At 37.5% G+C, this 24,792-nt stretch overlaps 1 protein-coding gene across 2 annotated transcripts in view; it reads left to right on the forward strand.

The window, feature by feature from the left end:
• Positions 1-24,792, forward strand: part of Jak2 (Janus kinase 2) — a 67,970-nt gene that overhangs the window by 35,426 nt on the left and 7,752 nt on the right. The window contains exons 2-18 of one of the 2 annotated variants that reach the window (XM_031390054.1): positions 4,188-4,262; positions 4,360-4,509; positions 5,182-5,301; positions 6,536-6,693; positions 8,283-8,394; positions 9,941-10,127; positions 10,706-10,833; positions 13,254-13,388; positions 17,296-17,383; positions 18,090-18,217; positions 19,161-19,299; positions 20,909-21,060; positions 21,207-21,357; positions 22,076-22,212; positions 22,996-23,185; positions 23,698-23,822; positions 23,971-24,143. In XM_031390054.1, coding sequence (XP_031245914.1) covers positions 4,209-4,262; positions 4,360-4,509; positions 5,182-5,301; positions 6,536-6,693; positions 8,283-8,394; positions 9,941-10,127; positions 10,706-10,833; positions 13,254-13,388; positions 17,296-17,383; positions 18,090-18,217; positions 19,161-19,299; positions 20,909-21,060; positions 21,207-21,357; positions 22,076-22,212; positions 22,996-23,185; positions 23,698-23,822; positions 23,971-24,143 — 2,327 coding nt within the window. In that variant the 5' untranslated portion in view covers positions 4,188-4,208. Of the gene's footprint in view, positions 1-4,187; positions 4,510-5,181; positions 5,302-6,535; positions 6,694-8,282; positions 8,395-9,940; positions 10,128-10,705; positions 10,834-13,253; positions 13,389-17,295; positions 17,384-18,089; positions 18,218-19,160; positions 19,300-20,908; positions 21,061-21,206; positions 21,358-22,075; positions 22,213-22,995; positions 23,186-23,697; positions 23,823-23,970; positions 24,144-24,792 lie in introns of both variants that reach the window. The other variant, XM_031390053.1, reaches the window with a different exon arrangement.

Genomic DNA, 24,792 nt, shown 5'->3' on the forward strand with positions numbered 1-24,792 from the left:
TTGTTCCTGCTTACCTCTGGTCCTGGGTGTGTCAGCACACCTCTGATCCTGGGTGTGTCAGAGTGCCTAGGAGTGGAGCTTCCTCTGGGTGTTGTGGGACTGGCTACAGAGCTTGCACCCAAGGTCTGCTCTGGACCCCAGCCCAGACAGTCCAGAAGGAACCCAAGTCACTGGGCTGGCAGAGTTCTTGTGTGCCTGGTCCCGCTGGTCCCAGTTACTCCCAATGTTGGGACAGATGTTGGTTCCTGCTCACCTTGATCCTGGGTGTGTCAGAGCGCCTGGGAGTGGAGCTTCCTCTGGGTGTTGTGGGACTGGTTGCGGAGCTTGTGCCCAAGGTCTGCTGTGGACTCCAGCTTACAACGTCTTATAAAGAGGGTCACACAATCTTCAAAAATATTTCTTCCTTCCTAAAAGAAACCCCCCGAGGATTTGTGTTTCAGCCCTCACCTTCCTTTCCCTACACTTTGGCAACCATTCATCTATCTCTGTCTTTCTGGATTTGCTTATTTTGGTCTTTTTATGTAAATGGAACCATACATGGAGTGGCATTTTCCTAACTCTGACTTCTTCTGATGTTTTCTCTAAGTTTTTAATTTTATTCATTGTTAATGCATGTTTATGAAAGTGTGGGCTTGTGCATGTCATGTGGAGGTCAGAGAACAACTTTCAGGAATCATTTGTCTTCCTCCAGTGTGAGAGCTGGTGATGTAACTCAGATGCGGGGCTTTTATGGCAAGTGCTTTTACCCACTGAGACCTCTTGCCAGCCTTAGCATAGTGTTTTCAAGGTTCAAAAATATGACAGCCTATATCAACTACTTAATTCCTTTTTATTGAAAACCAGTTCCGTTCTTATGGATATACCATACTTTGCTCACCTGTTCATTATTTGATGGGAAGTTTTATTGTTTCCACTCTCTGGCTCGTGTAGATGATACTCCTATGATGCTTTGAGGGTATGGATTTTTACTTAAATATTTCTAAACATAATTCTATTCATATGATAGTTCAAATTACCTTCTTGAGAAAACTTTCCAAAGCAGCTACTTCATTTTATATTCCCACGAGTGATACAAGAATTTCCTAACTTTTCCAACACTTGTGTTTGTCTTTTTATTTGTTATATTTTTGAGGCAAGATTTTTCTACATAGCTGTGACTAACGTGGAACTCAGTGTGTAAAGCAGGGTAGTCTAGAGTGCACAGAGGTGAGCTGTGCACACCTGAGGTGGGATTAAAGGCATGTGCCACTATGTCCTGCATGTTATTTGTCTTTTCCCATCCTGGAAGGGGATAGTGGTGTCTGATTGTGGCTTTAGTTTTATTTCCCCAGTGACTACTGATGATCAGTAGCCTTTGAAAAGCTTATTGACGAAATGCATATCTTCTTTGAAGAATGTTCATTTAAATTCTTGGTCATTTTTAAAGTGTCATTTATATTTACTTTAAATTTATTTAAATAAATAAATGTATTTATATTTTATTATTGTGTTTAAAAATTCTTTTTTTATTCTGGATGCAAAATAAGTCTCTAGGTACAAGTTATCATATTAAAAAGCTTATAAATGCTTTTTTAAAAATTTGTGGCATATTATCTTTTAAATTTCTTGACTGAATTATTTATAGAACTAAAGTGACTAAATGTAAAATTAAAGGTAAAATGAACGAAATGTGAACTGATCAGAAACTAGGTCATTGTAGTATTGTAGTGCTTCTTCCAGGACCTGTGATAGGTTAGGCTGGGTTACTATGAGAAAAATGAGAGAGAGAGAGAGAGAGAGAGAGAGAGAGAGAGAGAGAGAGAGAGAGAGAGAGAGAGAGAGAGAGAGACAGAGAGAGAGACAGAGAGAGAGACAGAGAGACAGAGACAGACAGACAGAGAGAGAGACAGAGAGACAGAGACAGAGACAGAGACAGAGAATGAACTTGATCTAGAAGAGAAAGTCAGGGGCTATAAGAGGAAGGTGAAACCAAAGGTAGCCTAGGTTTCTAGGGCTTGCAGAAATGGATGCATTTCTGTGTATGCTACTTAGAAACTGTTAAGAGGAGCTTTTGGGAGGAAGACTAGGGGGACTCAAAAGTTTGTTTAGACACATTGCTTGAGGAACTTTTGAGACATATAAATTGCATCGGTAAACTGACTTGCCTTGAGGGGTATGGGATTAAGAGAAAAAGACTGTAGATGAGAAGAGAGTCCACGTCGAGTCTTGAGGAGATGTAATAAAATCAAGGAAGTGAAGGGAGAAGACTTGCAAGAAGAGAGCAATAGGGTTGTTGAATGCTGCTGAAAGTGGCAAGTAAGAAGAGCAGAAGGTGTGCATTAGTAATGAGGGAGCCTTTCCTGACTGGAGCAAGAGTCCTTCCTGTCCCTTGGGTGACGCCCCCGGAGCCATGCCGGTGTGAGCTGAGCAAATACAGGCAAGAGCATGGAAATGACTCCTTCAACTCTTCCACCAAGGACAAGACACACTGTAGCTGTGAGGGAACATGAATCAAGGCAAACTTCAATTTAATATGGGGAGGACATTAATATTTAAACATGTGGATAGAAAAGAGATAATACACAGAGTAAGTTTGAAAGGGTCTCTCTCTCTCTCTCTCTCTGTGTGTGTGTGTGTGTGTGTGTGTGTGTGTGTTACGGGAAGGGAGAGGTATGAGTGGGTGGTACATGTTAAAGAAATAGCTTTTATTTGGCAGGTTCATACCTCACTTATTATATTGATGGGAAGGAGAAGAAAATGAATGTGAATGTGTATAGATTTGTTAGCAGAAATCTTAAAGAATTCCCAGAGGTCCTCTCACCCCAGCAGGCATACACAGTCTGCACAAAGAAAACTGGTTTAAAATAGCCGTGGGACTTGGGTAAATTAATAGAACAGAGACGTGCTGTAAAAGAGTGTGCTTGACGGAGTTATTGGAAACTGCTAATTATGAACCTAGAACATAACCCAGTTGCCCTGAATAGTAGCTTTCTCTAGCAGTTATGGCTATTTGACCTCACAACTTTGAGAACTTCACAAGGGGCCTTGTGCAAAATGGGAAAAGGTAGAAGCTATGACACTCTGGTAATACCCGTCAGTTCTAACATATAGAAAAAAATTCTGATTTTTAAAAATCTTTTTTTATATTTATGGTATATCTATAATATTATCATAGCCAATTTCAAGATAGCATCCTGATGTCACTGAATGTAGATTGAGGAGCTCTGGCCATGCCTCACCACTCACATTTGAAGGCACAGACATTGGTAAACCCACATGGGAGTTTAAAAATAAGCAAATTATGACTTTTGTCTGTTTATTGCCTACATGTCTAATGACATTTGATTATAAAATACATAACTGGAATTTCAGTGACTTTTTAGCAGTCAGCTAAGAATCCTTTAAAATAATGAGTACTCAGTCTAAAACAGGTCTAGAATTTCACTGGTGGAAAATGAATAGGCCCGGGATAGTGTACTTGATATTATGAAGTGGCACTCACAATATTCTGAGAACAGAGGGTGGAACTCCTATTTCACCTCTAGAACAAATACCAGCAGCTTTCCTCGAGTAAGAACTAGCCAGTTAAAAGATGGATGCTCTGAATAAAGATTAGCGTGGAAATGTAATGTAAATGTACTTTAGAAATACATCTATCTTCCCAAGGCTATTGTACATAGGAATGAAGATACAGAAGAATTACAATATTTCTGAATGGAATTGTTTTGATTAGAATGAAATTATTAGGACTTATTAAAGCTAAGCTCACAAAATATTACAAAAAAATATTGTGTATGCAGCAAACAATAGTGTCCAACCATGGCTTTTTCCAGAATTCAGGTAAAATTTGGAGTATAGTATTATAGGAATTATTTGTAGCACAGAGAAATAAATGCCCAAATTTATAAATCATTCCAGGAATATAAGATAATTAGAGTAAATGAACTTTTAGAGTACATTCTAAAGTACATCTACATTAAATTTCCATGCTAATCTTTATCTAGACTGAGCATCATTTCACCTCAGGAAGAAAATTAATGTCATATCATAAACTGTGTTGTCACTAAAAGAATGCATATCAAACGAAAATTTAAGGCTTCTTGTGTATATACCAAATGGTAGTTATGTTGAACCTGCTAATTGTGGGAAAAGGTAGGAGCTAATCTCTCAAAGTTGCTTTTTGTTTTCTGTATTTTTGTTATTTCTAGCTATAAGACATTCTTACCAAAATGCGTTCGAGCGAAGATCCAAGACTATCACATTTTAACACGGAAGCGAATAAGGTATAGATTTCGCAGATTCATTCAGCAATTCAGTCAATGTAAAGCCACTGCTAGGAACCTAAAACTTAAGTATCTTATAAACCTGGAAACCCTGCAGTCTGCCTTCTACACAGAACAATTTGAAGTAAAAGAATCTGCAAGAGGTCCTTCAGGTGAGGAGATTTTTGCAACCATTATAATAACTGGAAACGGTGGAATTCAGTGGTCAAGAGGGAAACATAAGGAAAGTGAGACACTGACAGAACAGGTAATCCTAATGATACATTCTTGCCCTTTCTTATTTAAATAGAATGCCTGTAAAAGCAAAGTAAATGTGGTTATTTGAGTAAATTCTTGATGTTAAAAAACATGTATCACAATGTTTTCAAATGTTTTGTTAATTTTTATGGCAAAATACTTAGTAATGACTATCTTATAATTTCAGAGAAAGATTGAATTCTATAAGTGATTTAAAGTTAACATTGTTTCTTTTATTCTTTAACTTACTGAAATTTAAATATAATCATAAAGCTAATTAAATGAAAATGTTTAACTGATTTTGATAATATAATTAGTTTTATTATATTTGCATTACAACATTTAAACTTGTTCACATGTATCATTTGTATATGATATCAGTGATTTAGTATTATCATATTATTGCAACAATTGATAATTCTTCACTTTTCTGACAATTGTTCTTTTTAATATTAATTGGGTTAAGTTCTATATCACACTGTCATACTTTAATGATCTCATTTTTAAGTCAATACAACATACATAAATGTAGTCTTCAAGCTCAATATTTAGGAAAAGTCATCTTATTTAATGCCTGTACATTGCGATCAATATCCCTTTAAAGAGTTTTAACTGACTATCACCACCTTCCCAAGCTTTGTTTGAAATGTCGCTGTGACTTCCTAAATGCTCTTGATTACAGGATTTACAGTTATACTGTGATTTTCCTGATATTATTGATGTCAGTATTAAGCAAGCAAACCAGGAATGCTCAAATGAAAGTAGAATTGTAACTGTCTATAAGCAAGATGGTAAAATTTTGGTAAGTTTGTATTATACATTAGTAGTGTTTATATTTTAGAATTTTTCAGAAGTTTTATAGAGTCTTAGTACCAAAGTTACTTAGGAATTTTGATTATAGTTATAAGTGTGCTCTACAAAGTGCCAGCCCAGCAGACTTTTTATTGTATGTAGATTGGGGACTAGAGGAGAGGTAGGCAGGTAGGAGGAAGCATCCTTCTGTTATGTCATTTCTCTTAAGTCGAACCCATGGTGTTCAGAATTCCATGTTAGTCTAGTTTCTCCATGTATGTCAACTGGGTATCTGTTGATATTTTCCTGGAGATTGTGTCAATTTAGAAATTAATTTGGAATTTTTGTTCTTGTTGGTTTTTTTGTTTTGTTTTGTTTTTTTATGAGACAGGGTCTCACTGTGTGGCTTTGGTCCTGAACTACATTCTGGAAACCAAGCAGGCCTTCAATTCACAGAGATCTCCTTCCCAAGTGCTAGGATTAAAGGCATATGCCATCGTGCCCAGTTTAGAAGATATTTTTATAATTTTGAATTTAGAAATGAACATACTTAATTTTCTGTGTTTGCAGATAACATGTTGTATTATACAAGAATATTTTGAAACTTCTACCAATCATTTTCAATTTTTTGGTTAAGTTTAATTCAACATGGCATTTTTCTTACTGCTATAAATAGGGCTTTTAAATTATTCAGTCACATTGATTATTTTGATAAATGGAAAATAAATACTTTTTAATATGTGTATGTGATTTTCTATTAGATAAAGTGACATATTTTTGACTGATTCATACATATATTCATATATATATTTTTAATAAAAAAATCACAGCATACTTTCATATCCTAACACTTGAATTTCTAGTACTTGTATTTTAGCCTGAGCAGTATATAAAAATAAATGTTTTCATATATTTATAATTTATATATATTTATGTATAAATGTTTTTAATTAATATCAACCTTTATATGTATTAGATTTCTAATTGACTCTAGCAGAGTCATTTAAGTATATCATTAAATTAGGAATGTTGAGTGACTAACTGGGAAGGTGGGCTAAGCCTGTGTTTGGGAGGGTCTTACATATCAGATAGAAGGATCTGTTAGATGATGCTGGGTAATTGAAAGTTATAAAAAATATTTGACCAAGTTAGAGGAAATTAGCCAGAATAGAGTATAGAGAATTTCCAACATTAGAACTTAATTGGTCTTTTAATTCCATGGTTTTCCTTTCTTTTATGATTAGGAAATAGAGCTTAGCTCGTTAAAAGAAGCCTTGTCATTTGTGTCATTAATTGACGGGTATTACAGACTAACTGCGGATGCACACCATTACCTCTGTAAAGAGGTGGCTCCTCCAGCCGTGCTTGAGAACATACAGAGCAACTGCCATGGCCCAATTTCGTGAGTAATGCCAAGTTTCACAGTGTAGTTCTGGGGAGTTGTGTAGTAGGTTAGCATAAGGACAGAGCCTGAATTCCAGGCACTCCTGTACAAAACTGGACATAGCCAGTCTAACAGATGGGGACAGAGAGGCACATCCTGAGAGCTTTCGGGCCAGACAGACAGCTGAAAGCTGCTGGTTCAGTGAGAGACATTTTTTCAAAGCAACAAGACATTTATAAGGAAGCCACTGACATGCTGTCCTGGCCTCCAGAGAGATACATTTTTCAGAGGGAAATGTACAGTCACACAATCACTTCTCATCTGAAGGGTCCACATTCATCGTGTAATTGGCTGCACATCCAAAATAGTCTTAAAGAAATTGTGTCTGCCTAGGACCGAAACTCAGTGTGCAGTCACTCTCTGGCACTGAAAGCAAACAAATGAAGACCCCTCCTGATTGTCTTTTAAATACTATGAAGAAACCTCAGTGATAAACTTGAAGTTTGACATTAGTTTTGAATAGTTTAACCTATCCCGAAGCTTAAACACAAAAAGTGTATTACACACATGCTTCTAGATTAGTGCTGTGCAGGGGAGCTTCCACAGTGCTGGAAGGGTTAGTGTTTGGACATGCTAGTTAAATAGAGTTTGAGTTTATATTTAATTATATTTTAATATCTTCACCCTTCAATACGCGAGGCTAAGAATTACTGCTCTGGTTTGCTTTTCGTCGCTGAGCAGAAGCAACTGGAAGAGAAAAGCCTTTTTAATTGGTTTACAATCCAGCTCACACTCTATCATGGAGGGACCGGAGCAGGAGTTCAAACAAGAACTGAAGCAGAAACCATGAAAAACCCTGCTTCCTTTCTCACGCTCCTTGTTTATGGGCAGCCTGCTCTCTCATACAAACCAGGACCACACAGAGTAGGCTGCACCCTCCCGCACTGCTTAAGAGTCAAGATAATTCCCCAGTCGTGGTCACAGGCCAGTCCAATCTGAGCCTCCTTCAGTTGAGACTTCGATTCCAGGTGACTGGTGGCTGTTTCAGCTTGATAAAAAGAATCTCAGCAGGACAGCACCGACCTTATGACCATCACCTGTGTGGCATTCATATTGTTATGTAAATTTAAACTTGCTTTCTCGCGCTACATCTTTGAGTTTTATACACATACTAATTCTTTTTGCACATAGCAAATTTTAGGACTGATATTTTCCAGTCACTGTAGATCATCTGCTAGATTTGATACTGATGTAAATATAGAAAGATAGTTTTGTATTAGTACTTCTGTGATAAAGAGTCATGAGAGATTTTATGGGACTGTATTTTTTAAGTTATTCGGTTTGTAAAAAGAAAGCAGAACATTAAAATGTATGAATCTTCCTCGTGGTTTTATTGTTTCATAGTGTCTTAAAATAATATAATTATTCCTTGAATTGGTTTGAACTCACTACAAAATAACTTGATACACTTATTTCTCTTGAAAACAGATTTTGTAAATATATATAGTAGGGAGTGTTGTGAGAAGTGGTTTTTATGTGGTCGTTGTGGCCTTTGCCATGGTTACATGTTCATGCTGCCATTCATGTTATTTCTCCTTAACTTGTAGAATGGATTTTGCCATTAGCAAACTAAAGAAGGCGGGCAACCAGACTGGACTCTATGTACTGCGGTGTAGCCCTAAGGACTTCAACAAATACTTTCTGACCTTTGCTGTTGAGGTTAGTGTGTCACACTTATTAATAGCAACATGTTGTGCAATCTGTATTTCTCCATCAAGAATGATTTTATTTTTAATACTAAGAATCATTGTTCTTGAGATGGTAATTAGCATAGTAATACTTGGCATATCTTAATATATTGTAAAATAAATAATCAATAAAGTCAATGTAAATACACAAATAACTATAATGTCTTTACTTTTAACATTCATTTTATTTTTTGATGTTTGAGTATTAGCCATGTGTCAAGTGGTGTTTCATTAAGTATATTGGAGCCTGCTTACAAAAACCGAAAATATTTACCAAATCATTTAGAGGAAAATAAGTGAAAAGAACATTTTCTGATTTCTAGAATAGGCTACTAACTGGGACATTCAGAGCACCAGGGACATAATTGAATGTGAGAGTGCACTGGATCCTCACTGTTAAATGCATGTGAATTTGGATCTCATCTAAGATTGTTTATCCATAACTACATATCTTTAAAATATATGTAAGACAGCTATGTACTCTAAATCTTGAGAAGATTTGTAGCAACATCTAGATTTATTTTACAAAAATATAGAAAGTAAAGATGTTATTCAATTATTTTCATAAAAGCACCTATCTTGTACTCAGCACATGTAGAGAAGGAGTTGTCTATAAATGCAGCAGGTATCTCATCATTTCACCATTATGTAAACTGTTACATTATTTACTTAACTTGCTCAATTTTTTATGTCTATCATTGTGCCTAATAGGTGTGATAAGAAATTAGAGAATATATGATATAAACCTATGTTTCAAAAATCTGTTGGAAAAAAAAAATTTTAAGGTGTACTAAAAGTATTCAGTTAAGCATTGTGATTAGCATAGACAAAAATAGACAATATCAGAAAATATAATATTTATTCAGAAAGATGTTTTAAAATATAAAAGCATGAGATTGCCTTGAGGCATTAACAGTTATTTTATAAATTGCTCAAGACTGGATGAATACAGTAATAAAGCAGGTCAAATTATTAAGATAAATGAAGTAGTTCATTGTTCATTACATAAGACAAATGCTTTTAAGATAGAACTAAAAAATGCCATAGTAGAGATAATTATAAAAATAGAATAGTATACAATGAAATGCATATTCTTTGCTTGTAGAATGGAGTTAGTCCTGTTAGGGAGGGCCTCACCAATAAAGTATTTTATCACTTCAGTGAGTTAAGGGATGGATACAATCACATCAGGGTGTGTGCTGTTGGGCAGAACAGAGGTAGGGGGCGCAGTGAGCTTATGAAGGTCTGTGTGGTGCACCAGTGTTAGACAAGGGAAGCTGTTAGTTGCAGATGGTGATGGTGTTGGGCATCATTTCTTCTGTTGAAATCAATTACTGAGCTCTTCTGGAGGATGTGGCACTGTGATTAAATTAAATGTCTTCCCAAGGCACTGCCTTACAATTTAGAGCTTAACCGTCTAAATGTTATGTTGGTTGTGTTTTCATAGCCCTTTTGGCTGAATAATCTGCATAATTACCATTGTGATTTTTTTCCTTTTTATAACTAAACTTACATAGCGAGAAAATGTCATTGAATATAAACACTGTTTGATTACGAAGAATGAGAATGGAGAATACAACCTCAGTGGGACTAAGAGGAACTTCAGTAATCTTAAGGACCTTTTGAATTGCTACCAGATGGAAACTGTGCGCTCAGACAGTATCATCTTCCAGTTTACCAAATGCTGTCCCCCAAAGCCAAAAGGTAACAACTCTCCAGTTAATCTAGAGATACTAGTCATGCTCTGCATGCAGTGGATGGTGATTTGAAAAGAAGTAGGCAAAAGGCAGGGCTCTGTGAAAGCAAGTTGATTTTTCTAGTGTGCTTTATGGTACATGTAGTAGGAGGGTGACAGAAGCTCCATTCTAAGGTGTTCTAAAGATAATTGTTTTGAACTTACCAGCCATTTGCTTACGGAACTTCCAGACTCCACTACCAAATTCCTGCATGTTAATATCTTTCATATGTTTTTAGGATTTCAGTTTCTTGTTTGTAAAATGAAATAGCAAGATTGTAAATCTCTTAAAATAATTTCTTTAAAATTCCCAGAAAATAAATTCTGTTAAGAAGTGACTGTAAGTTTGAATGAACTTGTTAGCTAGTAAGAGTCTTTCAATCAGAGTTGAGTAATAAAATTCCTGAAATAACTGAGCAGCTAGCTATTGAGAGCCCCCTGGACGCAGAGCACCCATGCCGCGCACCTGGAGCAGGCCGTAATGTTGCTGTGCTTTGGTCGCATACAGACCTACCCCACATGAAACAGATGCTTTGTGCTTTTCCAGATAAGTCAAACCTTCTTGTCTTGAGAACAAATGGAATTTCTGATGTTCAGATCTCGCCAACCTTACAGCGGCACAATAATGTGAATCAGATGGTGTTCCACAAAATCAGGAACGAAGATTTGACATTTGTAAGCCCATCTTGATAATTGGGTGGTTTTTTTTTTTTGTTGTTGTTCCTTTAAAGTGATGTCTTCTTAAATTTCTTAGCTGATTCATGTTATATTTGACATGTTTTATTATAACTTGTAAATTTTTTCTTGAATTTCAAGATTTATCATTTATAAAATTCATATATCTTAGAAAATATGCCAATCTTACAGCATAAGTTAGCAGAATTAATTAATAATGGAGTTATATTCTCTTTTTAGAAGTTTAAAAATACTCCTTTTGGAAATTTAAAAGTTAAAGACACCTCTTTTAGTTCCCATGTATACAAGCAAGTAAGCTGAATTCAGTAGATTGTCTGTAAGGATCTGAAAACAAAATAGTCCGTAGGAAGTGACGGCTTGACTAGTGTGTGGTATGAGTGAGCCTGAGGCTAGTCTTTGTGTCCTAGAGGTTAGAATGAAAGTCATTACAAAGGGGACTGATCCTAGTTTGTTCAAGGGCATTTTGAGTTAGAAGGGAGACTTTGAGTTAGAAGTGAGACTTAACTCAGAATATAGCTGTAACCTGCAAGAGTATGCATGCAGTGTATGGAGTGTGAAGTGTTTTGTCTACGCAAGAAGAAAATGAGTAGTGTCTGTTTTCATTGATTTAGTGAGGATAAAGAGGAGTTTAGAAGCTTTTGAGTTTAGGCTTTGTTATGTTACTTACATGATCTGAGAATCACTAAACCAGTAAGTTAAAGACAGTACCATAGATGCTTGGGAGAAACACATGCAACATTTTTGAAAAACACACTCTGATCCAGGAGTATAGTTCTAGCACTTGGGGGAGAGAAGCAGACATATGAAGAGCTTTAGGGCATCCTTAGCTACATATGAAGATGAGGGCAATTCTGGGCTGTATGAGAACTTTCCTTAAAAACAAAACAAGACAAAAAACAAACAACAACCAAAAAAGGAAAGAAAGAGAGATGTTCTCTTAGCTCATGTTGTCCAGGATTCCCCTAGATAAACCACTTCAAGAATAAGCTTTTAATTAAAACACTAAAACACAGGCAAACTACCCAATATTAAGTAGACGTCATCAAACCAAACAAACATTAAATTTAAACTTCTAATAATTTTATATAACTTTCAAGTATAGACCATAAAATGTAGGTATCTTTGAAGAGGACTTGAAAACAGTAAAATGAAAACATTTAAGATGTGTTACTTAAAGACGGAATCCAGGAAAGAAGGAATAGGTGTGTAAAACCTGTGGTTGTGCTTGCCACTTAGTTGACAGACCATTTAGAAAGCAGGTTCTTCCCACACCTCTGACATGAGAGCGAGGGGACTGGAAAGCAGGCCTGATGGAGCTCAGCGATAGCCTTTGTCTAGTGTGTACAAAGTTCTGACTTTAATCACAGCATCAGACTTAACAACATACCCCAGAATTTTTAAATGAAGCATATTGGCTTATGCCTGTCAGGAGACAGAGATAGGAAGGTAGTAAGCTTGAGGCCCGCTTGGGGTGCAATAGTGAATTCCCCAGCTTCAGCCTGAGAAACAGACCACACAAGGGAGATGGAGAAGGGCAGAGGGAGAGGGACAGAGAAAGAGGTAGAAGTAGAGAGGGGAGGAACTGCAGAATGTAAAGGCATTGTTTTTCAGGTATGACAGATGCAGAGAGCAGCCGGGGAAGTTGACTGTTGGAGTACTGTGTGGTGGAGCTTGCATTTGAACATGGTAGCACTGCTTCTGAACGCAGGCTTTTCAACAGTTATTCTGACCAGAAACATGATAAAGGCTAGTTCTCATGGTAGTGGTGGTAGCTGTTCATCTAGTTTATTTCAGGCTTTGGTACTTTCATGTATTTATTCACTTATTAATCAAAGCAGTTCTACAGGACATTTGTATTATTGCTCATTATATGAAGAGTTCAAGGCAAACTGAGTTCAAGGCCAGCCTGGGCCACATAGGGAAAAGAAAAGGAGAAGTTGGAGAGGGAGGGGCGGTGGGTGGGAACACCCCAGGTAACAGAAGCACAGGGATTCTATAACCTCCCGAAGGGCAGCTGGCGAGTGATAAGAAACAAATCGGACTTCTGCCCCCACACACCATACTGTCCTGGCTTTGCATTATACTAGGAGGAAAGCCTAGGAAGAAGGATCATTTGTAAACAAATTTAGGCAAGCGCTGACTTTTTAAGAAGTGCAATAATTTGTAGCCATTGTAGGAGACATGAAAGTACAATAGTCAAAATATACTTCATTAAATCCTTGTTTTTAATTATTATTTAAGGAAGAAGAATAGAGAATTTCAAACCTCAAATTTAGGTTCAGTTTTAAAATGTTTACCATTTTTAAAAACATTTTTGTCATTGAATGTATTTTCTATTTTCTAATTCTTTACTTCATTTGTCTTTATTCACTTCCCACTTTCCTTTTTTTCTTTTAAAGAATGAAAGCCTTGGCCAAGGTACTTTTACAAAAATTTTTAAAGGTGTAAGAAGAGAAGTTGGAGATTATGGTCAATTGCACGAGACAGAAGTTCTTTTGAAAGTCCTCGATAAAGCACATAGAAGCTACTCGGAGGTGTGTATGGTTGTTGGGTCGGCCCTTCCCATGGCTTTTTACACTGTGTAGATATGTGTATTCATAAGCATACTAAATACATGTGAGCCTTCAAAATTATAAAGTTGTATGCTTTTATTACATATATTAATTATGCATGAAATAAGTTTCATTATGAACTATTTATATGCACACAGAATATATTTTAAGCATTTAGTCTCATGTCTCCCAATGATCTTCTTTCTCTTCCCAACTAACCTCTGTTCTACTGTTTCGTCTTTGAGTGACCTAGTGAGCTTTATTAGGGTTGCTTACATGAGTGTGGGTGAAGGTTGATTTACAGGAATATACTCACTTTACCATTAAAGAGATATGTGTCCATCCCCTGTCAACCAGTAAAGTCCTTAGAGAGTGGTAGGCCCCATGAGCTCCTCCTCTCTCCACAAAAGAGTATTGAATCCTGTGTATATCTAGCCAGGTAAACACAACTGCTTTAACTTCAAGAGTGCGACATCCATGTGAAGCCCAGAGTGAGTGTTGAGTGTTCCATACCACCCTTCCTTTTGCTGGCACATGATTTCTCGTACAATGGTCCTTGTAGGGCATATTATTTACTTTCCCATTGCCGTGATAAACATTACAACCAAAAGCAAATTATAAAGGAGTTTATTTTCACCTGCAATCCAAAAGGATAAGAGTCCATCATAGCAGAGCAGGCATGACCTGGTGACAGGAGGAGGAACGAGAACTGGAAGTGTGAAGCAATGCTACCCTTCAAAGACTATCCTCAATGAACTACTTCCTGTAGCAAGGCTCTACCTCCTAAAGGTCCCATGATCTCCCCAAACAGCACCACATAACATAACCGTATGGGGACATTTCTTAGTCAGTCACAGAGTGGGTGATATAGATGTCTTATTCGTGGCTGAGAATTTGAGAGTCACTTATTCTCAGTACTTTGACAAGTTATCAGTCTCTGTGGTCACTGCTGACCCCTGCAGAAAGAAGCTTGTTAGGACGAAAGCTGGCAACAATACTAGTCTAATGGGTAGAGACAGTTATTTTCAGGGCAGTGTGATGGAGATACCATGTTCATGTAGCCAAACAGCAGCAGCAGCTTCACCACTTAGGCCTACAGCCTCCCCAGTCACAAACTTTTGGCCAGCTTTACAGTTCCAGACATGAATTCCTCCAGCAAAGCAGGCCTCAAATCTAATCAGAAAGCAATCTGTTAAAAGCCGTGTCACCATTGAGCTGTTAGGGGTATCTTGTCTGGCTGATGGGTATTATTGCATACAGGAGCCATAGTTGAGTAGTTCATGACAGTTTTGGCCTAGCAGCCAGCACCTTGAGGGCTGGCTAGCAGGGAGGAAGCTTCCAGCCCAGTTCTGGCATGATTTATTTATGTCCTTTGACTCAGATGTATGGCACCTTCAGCAATAGGCGCTTACAGTCCAGGCCGGTGCACAACCAATAGCCATGGTAATTGTGTGTATTGTCTTGAGGGTCCCAGGTCTCACTGACCAACTATGTATAGGTAGCTATCCTACCCCTGGTACTTACCAACCTATGTCTTCTGAGACCAGCTTTATCTATAAACACAAGATCCCTCTGTTCAGACTCTTGTGGTTTTTATTTTATTTTATTTTTGGTTAGCTTACGGATACCTGATTTACTTATGGATTTTCACACATTAGTTTTTCTTCACAGTCTCCTCCCTTTCCTGCCTCTCCTTTCCTCCACTCCTCCTTCCCTCTTCTATACTTCTTCCCTTCCTCTTTCCCTCCTCTATCCTTCTTCCCCTTTTTTCTTTCTCCCCTCTTCCCGTCCTCCCTTCCTTTTCTCCTCCCTCCCTCCTCTCTATCTACCAATCTTTGCATCTCTAGCCTCCATTTTTATACCTACACATTCTGTTACCCCCTCTTTCCTCTCATGAGCTCTTTGCTTGTATTTAGACTCTATACATACATGTACATTCATATGTATAAAAGTTAGAAGGTAGGATTCATATGAAAGAGAACATGTGATATTTTTTCTTTGAGCCAAACTGAGTTACCTAACTTAATACTGTTTTTTCCAGTTCTATTTTCTTTCAAACTTAATAATTTTTCTTTTCTTTATGACTAAATGATATGTCATAATGTATATGTATTTCCATTATCCATTCATCAGTTGATGGGCCTTGAGGCTGATTCCATTTCCTTGCTGTTGTGAATATAGCAACAATATATATATGGATGTATAGGTATCTCTGTAGTAGGATACACAGTCCTTTGGGTTTATGCTCAGATTTAGTATAGCTGGGTCATGTGGAAGTTCTATTTTTAGGAGTTATGTGTGGGGCTTATGATGTATGTATGTATGTGTGTGTGTATGTGTATGTATGTATGTGTGTGTGTGTGTGTGTGTGCTAGAGATCAACACTGGGTGTCTTTATTCCTCTCCACTTTACTTGTTTTAGAATGTATTTATTCTATATATGATTTCATTCATATATAATGCACTTGGTTAGAGTGCTGATTAGGGCACCCGATTCTATTCTATAAAATATCTATAAAATAGAATATTGTCCTCAGCAGCAGTTGCTATCCAGAATAGACCCACAGTGAGTAGAGAGCAATAGTCAGGCTATAGCACTAACAATTTTTTTTTTTTTTTGGTTTTCCAAGACAGGGTTTCTCTGTGTAGCCCTGGCTGTCCTAGAACTCACTCTGTAGACCAGGCTGACCTTGAACTCAGAAATCTGTCTGCCTCTGCCTTCCAAGTACTTATAGTGATTAAAAGCATGTACCACCACTGCCCGACGGCACTAACTATTTTAAGAAGTAAAGGAACACTGACAGTTCTGTGTGTGAAACATTATGGGTACGTGGAAAGAGAAAGGAAAGCCACCCTAGACTCCTGGGTGGCGCTGAGAGAGGAGAAGTAGAAGTGGGAATGGGAAGAGAGAAGGAGGGGAGGGCACTTCTGGCAAAGGGCAGGCTGCAGAGAGAGTGCTAAAATGATGCAGAGAGGGTCTGTGTCCCAGGAGGCGGAGGTGCGCACAGCAGACTGGCTTCTTTGAGAGAAAAAGAGTAAAAGAAAGGAGTGAGGAAAAATATTCTGTGCAGAGCAGGGACAAGCTGGCCTGCTGATGATTAGTTGGAGAAAGAGGTGGGTGGGAGTACACAGAGTAAAAACAGACTGCCCCGTATTGCATTCCTTCTGATGCTAGGGCTCCTTCATCAGCTCCTAGAGGTCCATCAAAACTGTGATTTTTTATTTTTTATTTTTTATTTTTTAAGGAGCATCTATGACTGCATGATGAGGAGACTACAGCATATTTGAGAATTTCATTTTTTTCTGTAAATTTTATCCTTAGGGTTTATTCAGTTATTTCTTTTTAATTACTTTATTTTTACTTTATGTGCATGGTTGTTTTGTATGTATACCATGGTTGTTTTGTCTGTGTACCATGTATGTATGTAGTGCCTGTGGAAGTCAGAAGAGGGTATAAGATCCTTTGGAACTAGAGTTAGAAGCAGTGGTTAATGGCCCTGTGGGTGCCAGGAGCCAAACCCTGGTCCTCTGGAAGAGCAACCAGTGTTCTTAACCACTGAGACATCATCCCAGCCTAAAATTAATAGGATTTTTAAAATAACATTAATACACTAATTGCTTTCAGTGTTGTGTTATAGGTATTATTAAATCTTTACATATACGGAGGCTACATATACTGTAGCTACTCAGAGCTTTACAGACTCCTCCAGTTTCATCTTCATAAAAATAAACTTGGAAGGCATCAAGCTAGAAATACCCCATCACCCAGCTGAGAGTAGGACACACACTGCTTCTCTCAAGTCAAAGTGTCTTTCTGAAGTTTGTATGCTTACAGACATCATTGGACAGAAATTCCCTCACACTTCTTGTCTCCCTCTTTTCCCTTTAGTCTTTCTTTGAAGCAGCAAGCATGATGAGTCAGCTTTCTCACAAGCATTTGGTTTTGAATTATGGAGTATGTGTGTGTGGAGAGGAGAGTAAGTAAAACCACCTGCTTTTCTTTGTTAATGGCATAACCAGTCTCAGAGTCCTTATTATTTAGGACTACGAGAGGTATCAGCAGAACCATGGAATTACAGATGTTGAACTTGAAAGCATTCTGGGACTGTTCAGTTATAGATTGTGAAAAAAAAGTAAACTGGTGTTTAAAGCGAAAATGTAGAATAGAGTTAGCATGTCTTATTGTAATGCCCAAGTGATGGATGAGGATCACAGTAAACAAATACAAGCTTTGTGCGCACATAACAATACAGATTATGGGTGACTCGTGTAACACTGGAACAACTAGTCCTTTCAGCTCAAATTTATTTGGAGTTATGAAAACAACATACATAAATGATAGACTGAATTATTAATGAAACTGATTGAAGTGACTGAATATTGGCACTAGGTAGGTTCCCCAGTTATGGTGGAGTATATATATTTGCACTGTATAATAAATAGTATGTTATATATAAATTATATGTTAGGTATGCATTGTTTAGGATCCTACCTCTTACTGTTGTGAATAAGCTAAAAACAAATACAGTGATATGTATTTATTGTTTTCTTTATGTTAGTAGAGTTAATTTAATTTATTTGCCTATTGTATCTACAAATAACCTAAGTACTTTGAAATTTTGAATTATACATTTTTAATTGGATGTATACTTGAGCTTTATCATTACCTATATTTTAATGCAGACATTCTGGTTCAAGAGTTTGTAAAATTCGGATCACTGGATACATACCTGAAAAAAAACAAAAATTCCATAAATATATTATGGAAACTTGGAGTAGCTAAGCAGTTGGCATGGGCCATGCATTTTCTGGTAAGTGATTCCTGAGTTCTTCTTAACTAAAACTCCCTGTTTTATTTTGTAAAAGTACTATAATTGTTTTAACCTGGCAACCAGAAGGAAGTCTTGGAATGAGTGCAGAGTCAGTCATTCTGTTAGACATTGAAAAGGATTGTCATGCACATGGATACAGTGCATCAGCTGTGAAAGGTGTTGTCATGCACATGAATACAGTACATCAGCTGTGAAAGGGATGGCTATGCACATGGAGATAGTGCATCAGCTGTGAAAGGTGTTGTCATGCACATGGATGCAGTACATCAGCTGTGAAAGGTGTTGTCATGCACATGGATGCAGTACATCAGCTGTGAAAGGTGTTGTCATGCACATGGAGATAGTGCATCAGCTGTGAAAGGTGTTGTCATGCACATGGAGATAGTGCATCAGCTGTGAAAGGGATGGCTATGCACATGGAGGTATTACATCAGCTGTGAAAGTCAGTGCTGCCTCCACCAGCCTCCTGCAACTACTGTAGACACCCATAGTTTATATCACTTGTGTTTATGGACACATATTGTGCTGCTGTGATAGCAGAAAGTAGGCTGTGGTATTGATAGGCATTGAACAGCATGTGTGAAAAAGCAGTATTGATAGGAGCAGACTGCCAGAGTGTCTGCCACTTATTAGTCTACATTTATTGAACTGGCAGGTGTCCTTCCTAATGTTAGCTACCACCTAGAAGTGCTTCTCATTTGGAGAGTCCTTTAAAAAGTAATGCTCATTTCATTGTGGGTATAGATTATTGCATCAGTTAAGGAAACCGAAGACCTCCTTTTACTGTCTAAAGTATGCTCTACATCCATATTAACTATGCTATATTTTGTCCTCTTTAAATCTGCATTGTAGCTTTGGGCATATTCTATGCACATATATTTGTATATTGATATTTGAATGCATGTGCACTTAACTTTAATAGGAAGAAAAATCTCTTATTCATGGGAATGTGTGTGCCAAAAATATCCTGCTTATCAGAGAAGAAGACAGGAAAACAGGGAATCCACCTTTCATCAAACTTAGTGATCCTGGCATTAGCATTACAGTTCTACCAAAGGACAGTAAGTTCTGGATCAGTTGTGTTCAGCATTCTTAAATGTTCTTGCTTACTAATGGTATTTAGCTGCTACTTTTAGTAATTTAAACTGTCAGGGTTAAATTGTGACTATGTTCATTTCTCCTTTTGTAAAAAATCATGTTATGGGGCTGGAGAGCTGGCTCAGTGGTTAAGAGCACTGACTGCTCTTCCAGAGGTCCTGAGTTCAATTCCCAGCAACCACATGGTGGCTCACAACCATCTGTAATGGGACCTGACGCCCTCTTCTCGTGTATTGAAGACAGCTACAGGGTACTCATATACATAAAATAAATAAATCTTTTTTTTAAAAAAAAACATGCTATCATACACTGAAGTATTCTTTTGTGAATCTATGTGTATGGAAGGAGGCGTGCATGTGGCACACACAGGTATGAAGTCAGAGGGCAACCAGTGGGAGTTGGCCCTCTCCTTCCACCGGGAGCTCAGGGTTGAACCTCTGGTCTTGAGCTTGGCAGCAAGTACCTTTATCCACTTAAGCCATATTGCCAGCTGTATTTTAACTAATTTTCTACCTGAATCTTCTAAATTAAGAATCCATATTAATCAGATTTTGTGCATTGGTATACAGTATTCTGGTTTAGCCATTGCCACTTAACTTTAATAGCTGACTGAAAAATAAGGACACTGATAATCAAACAGTAGTGCAGAAAGGAAAACCTCATGGGGATTTAAGATCTTCATTTGAGGAAATTTACCTTCTGGAATGAGAAGTTAAATAGAAAAAACAAATTATATGGTAAAGGAGAGAGGAACTAATGAACTATTTAACCTCCTCATTATGTAAAAAAAAAAAAATCCATATTGCTTTACCAAAAGGTAGAATATTATCCTCGTTTTCTTATCTTTTTATCTTTATCAGAATCCCAGCAGAGAGATTTATACTGCTCCTTCCTTCCTGAGATACTTTCTTTGCAGTGGTGTTAAGGACTACTGAAACTTTCTTTGGGAAATTCCATGATTTGAACATTACCCAGTCTACCAATTTCATACCGAGACTGCTTGGTATAATTTAATCGTTCGTCTGCTGCAATGATGCTGTTGGGCATTGCTTCTCTGCCAGTCATAGTGACCTCAGCCCTTAAGTTGTTAAAACACCCATCAACGATTGAACGTTACTTATATGTGTTATATATATGTATATATATTATTATTATTTTTTGAAGATTGAGAATAAATCTTAAGGCAAATTTAGTATGTTTTGTATGTTTCTTTCTGTGGTAGAGAGAGGCAGGACTAATGGGAAAGTGGTGGAAGTGGTGTGCCGGTGAGACACTTAATTAATGGAAAGAAGTTTAGTTGATCTAAAATCATTACACAGGATACTAACTCTAACAACACTCTTAAAAATACATCTCTGTGGGAAATTTCTCAGTCTTTGTGGATATGAATTGTTAAATCTGAGTTACTAAAGTAGGATTTCAAGGTTCAGCCCCCTCTCAGACTTAGTAAATGTGAGTCAGTCCTGTATATCCACAAAAGACTTGATTATTCAAATGAGTTTGAAACTCTTCACATATAAAATAATGGTTGTGGAGCTTATTTAACAATAGTTTGTTCCTGTTGTTTCAAAGTTCTTCAGGAGAGAATACCATGGGTACCACCTGAATGCATTGAAAATCCTAAAAATTTAAGTCTGGCAACAGACAAGTGGAGTTTTGGGACCACTCTGTGGGAGATCTGCAGTGGAGGAGATAAGCCTCTGAGTGCCCTGGATTCCCAAAGAGTAAGTTCACACAGGCTGAAGGAGAGGCACTCTGATCCTTCAGGTTTCTTCCCGGGATGTGAGCTTTCCTAGCCCTTCTAATTGTGAAAAGAAAGTGGAGTAACAGCACTGTGGAATGCATCTTACCATTTGCCCTTTAACTATAGAAGCTGCAGTTCTATGAAGATAAGCATCAGCTCCCTGCACCCAAGTGGACAGAATTAGCAAACCTTATAAATAATTGCATGGATTATGAGCCAGACTTCAGGCCTGCTTTCAGAGCTGTCATCCGTGACCTTAACAGCCTGTTTACTCCGGGTGAGTACTGAGGGGCCGTCTCACTGGCCACTGACTTTCTGTCACTGTAGCTTTAATTGGATAGGTTCTTGTAGTTCCATCTGAGAGTGTCTTTGATGTCTTGCTGTCTATATGTCCTACTTGACTGGGCAGTCTTTAGTTTTTAAAAAGAACTTTTCTCTGTTTATAACCTAATTTTATTTACTTGTTTATTTTGTGAACAAGAAAACATTTATTTTCTGTGTCTAAAACAAGAGTTTTAGAATTCATTGTATGTTTAGTTAATGAGAAGCACGTTTATCTGATCACATTTTTTACTCGGCTACAAGGCTCCTTTTGGTGTTTCTATTTCCCATCTATTTTGTAATTGACTTGTTTGTGTAAACATGAGATAGGCTTATTTTTATATGTCCCTACCTGTAGAGTACTGAGATAAATACACACCTGCCCCACAGCTAGCTGGCAGGACTAACCTCTCTCACTACGGGGGTTGAGTAGAACCTTACTTTGTGAATACTGAAACTGCCTGTTTTGGAAAATAGTATTTTACCTTTTGAAAAAAATCTATCTTGAAAGTCTGGGTAATAATTAAAGGCCCCTATGAATATAATCTAAATAATTTTGCATCTCCCTGTGTTATTTAATATTCTAAACTCATTCTGCTTCTTAGCTTGAATATCAGTTTTCCCCAGAGAATGTATTTGCTAATTTAATATGGTGTCACTCCTTATTTCTACAGATTATGAACTACTAACAGAAAATGACATGCTCCCAAACATGAGAATAGGTGCCCTAGGATTTTCTGGTGCTTTTGAAGACAGGGACCCTACACAGTTTGAAGAGAGACACTTGAAATTTCTACAGCAACTTGGCAAGGTAAACTGTCATACGTTTTCAAATAGAATAGTATCAAACATCATGTTTTAGAAACAAAAAGGCTTTGGGCTAGAGTTAATAAATATACTTTTCACAAAAAATTTAAGGGGTATTTGTAGAGGAAAAAAGCTTAATTGTTGAGTATTAGAGAAATTTTCTGTTAAATATACTGTACTGAAGAGTACTTCAGGTCCTTTGACATGCAAAGAGCATTCAAACACCTTTGAAGAGGATGGATTTTAAACTACGTAGTACTTCCCAAACTGAAGTCCTTCTGTTTCTCTCTCTTGGAAGAGGAAGTTAGTAGTTCAGAGTAAGTTAGTGTAAGTAAGGAGGGACCATAGAGTGTTGTGTTTGCTTCCCAACTTCGTCTTGGGAGAAATAATCTCCTTAGAGTATAGGACCTTGAGTCGCCACGTTCACTAACAGAACAGTCCTCATTTACTGACAGCAGAGTTAAGATGCAGTGAAATAGAAAAAAGGTTACCGGGAGTCAGTCATAGAAACTTACCACAACTCCTCGTGTACCTTGATTTGTCTTTAGTAACTAGTGTTCACAACTTGTTAACTATCTTTTCAAAGAGTACTACTTCATCTCTAGGAAGTTGTTTATAGGCACACTACCCAGTTTTTAAAATAATATTTCCATTTCTTGCTCCGAAAGTTGTCTAACATAAGCTGAGAATTATTTCTACTAGCTCTAGCTGCCAGCATTTTCTGCATATTTAGGAAGTAATATGTCTTGAATACGTCTGGCTTGCATCTGATGTCCGTGTGGTTTAGGGTAACTTTGGGAGTGTGGAGATGTGCCGCTACGACCCGCTGCAGGACAACACGGGAGAGGTGGTGGCTGTCAAGAAGCTCCAGCACAGCACTGAAGAGCATCTCAGAGACTTTGAAAGGGAGATTGAAATCCTGAAATCCCTGCAGCATGACAACATTGTGAAGTACAAGGGAGTGTGCTACAGTGCGGGTATGTTGCCAGTCAAACCTGTCTCAACTGCACAGCGACTCTTTGTCATCCAGGTAGTAGGTTGCTAGTGCCCGAGAGAGACTGTGGCGACGTGCAGGGAGATCTGGGGCTGTAACTACATCAGTAAGTTCACTGGTTGGTTAATCATCCTTCTCACCACTTCTTCAAGGGAGAAGTGTTAACTTTTTTTAACAAAATTCATTTCTCTATATAATCTATTAAAATATTTTTCTATTAGATACTTGTTATAATGAAAAAATTCCTTATCAGCTCATTTAGATTTGCAAAAATAATTAAAGAAGGTTTAAGAATATTTATAAAGCTTCTTTAAAATTTTGGATTGAAAACCTATATTCTTAATTATTATATCACCTTTAATTTGTGATTAACTTTTATCATCATGGACCCAGATTTTGTATATACTTAAATCATTTACATATAGTTTTTTTCCTAGTATTTAGTCAGTAAAATACAGCACAGTAAAACATTATGTTCTTTTTGTATATTAAAAGGTCGGCGCAACCTAAGATTAATTATGGAATATTTGCCATATGGAAGTTTACGAGACTATCTCCAAAAGCATAAAGAACGGATAGATCACAAAAAACTTCTGCAGTACACATCTCAGATATGCAAGGTACCCAGCATCCTACATGTCGCTTGTAGATGAACTAACTCAAGTCATACAAACTTGTTCTTAACTAATAAGGAGAACTTGTAGGAATACAGCCGTATAAATTATATTTGTATGACTACTAAAAGAAAAATATGTTTTTTGGTTATAGGGCATGGAATATCTTGGTACAAAAAGGTATATCCACAGGGACCTGGCAACAAGGAACATATTGGTGGAAAACGAGAACAGGGTTAAGATAGGAGACTTTGGGTTAACCAAAGTCTTGCCGCAGGACAAAGAATACTACAAAGTAAAGGAGCCAGGGGAGAGCCCCATATTCTGGTGAGTATGGCAGTTTTTAGTGTGATGAAGCAAAACATGAGAGAGCTTTCTTCAAACTTTATCTTTACTGTTACTTAATATATAGTATTTAATAATGTCCAGTTTAGCACCTTTCCCTATAATAGCAATATTTATCATATGCTTTGTATTGAGCTAATATGTATTGAGCTAAATGCATCTCATGTATTATCTCAATCCTTCTTAAAAACAACAGGTGGTTGTGAGCCACCTGGCATGGGTGTTGGGAACTGAACTGGGTCCTCTGAACGCAGTGTGTGTTCTCAGCTTCTGAGCCATCTCTCCAGCCTCTCAGGAATCCTAATTACAACCCATGGAGAATATATATTCCTGTGATTATTAGAGATGCAATAGCCCTAACCTGAAAACCCAAAATGAAAAGGCATTGAGCATGAGCCATCTCAGACACGGGCGTGGCTCTCGGGGCCTCGGGTATGTAGTAGGGAAGCTTCACTGACAGACATTTATGTGAGAAAATGTTCCAGAGTCTGAAAAACTCTGAAACCAGAATGGCCGGGCAGTGGTGGCGCACGCCTTTAATCCAGCACTTTGGAGGCAGAGGAAGGCAGATTTCTGAGTTCAAGGCCAGCCTGGTCTACAGAGTGAGTTCCAGGACAGTCAAGGCTATACA

The sequence above is a fragment of the Mastomys coucha genome, unplaced genomic scaffold (assembly GCF_008632895.1).
Source record: "Mastomys coucha isolate ucsf_1 unplaced genomic scaffold, UCSF_Mcou_1 pScaffold21, whole genome shotgun sequence".
Taxonomy (NCBI): domain Eukaryota; kingdom Metazoa; phylum Chordata; class Mammalia; order Rodentia; family Muridae; genus Mastomys; species Mastomys coucha.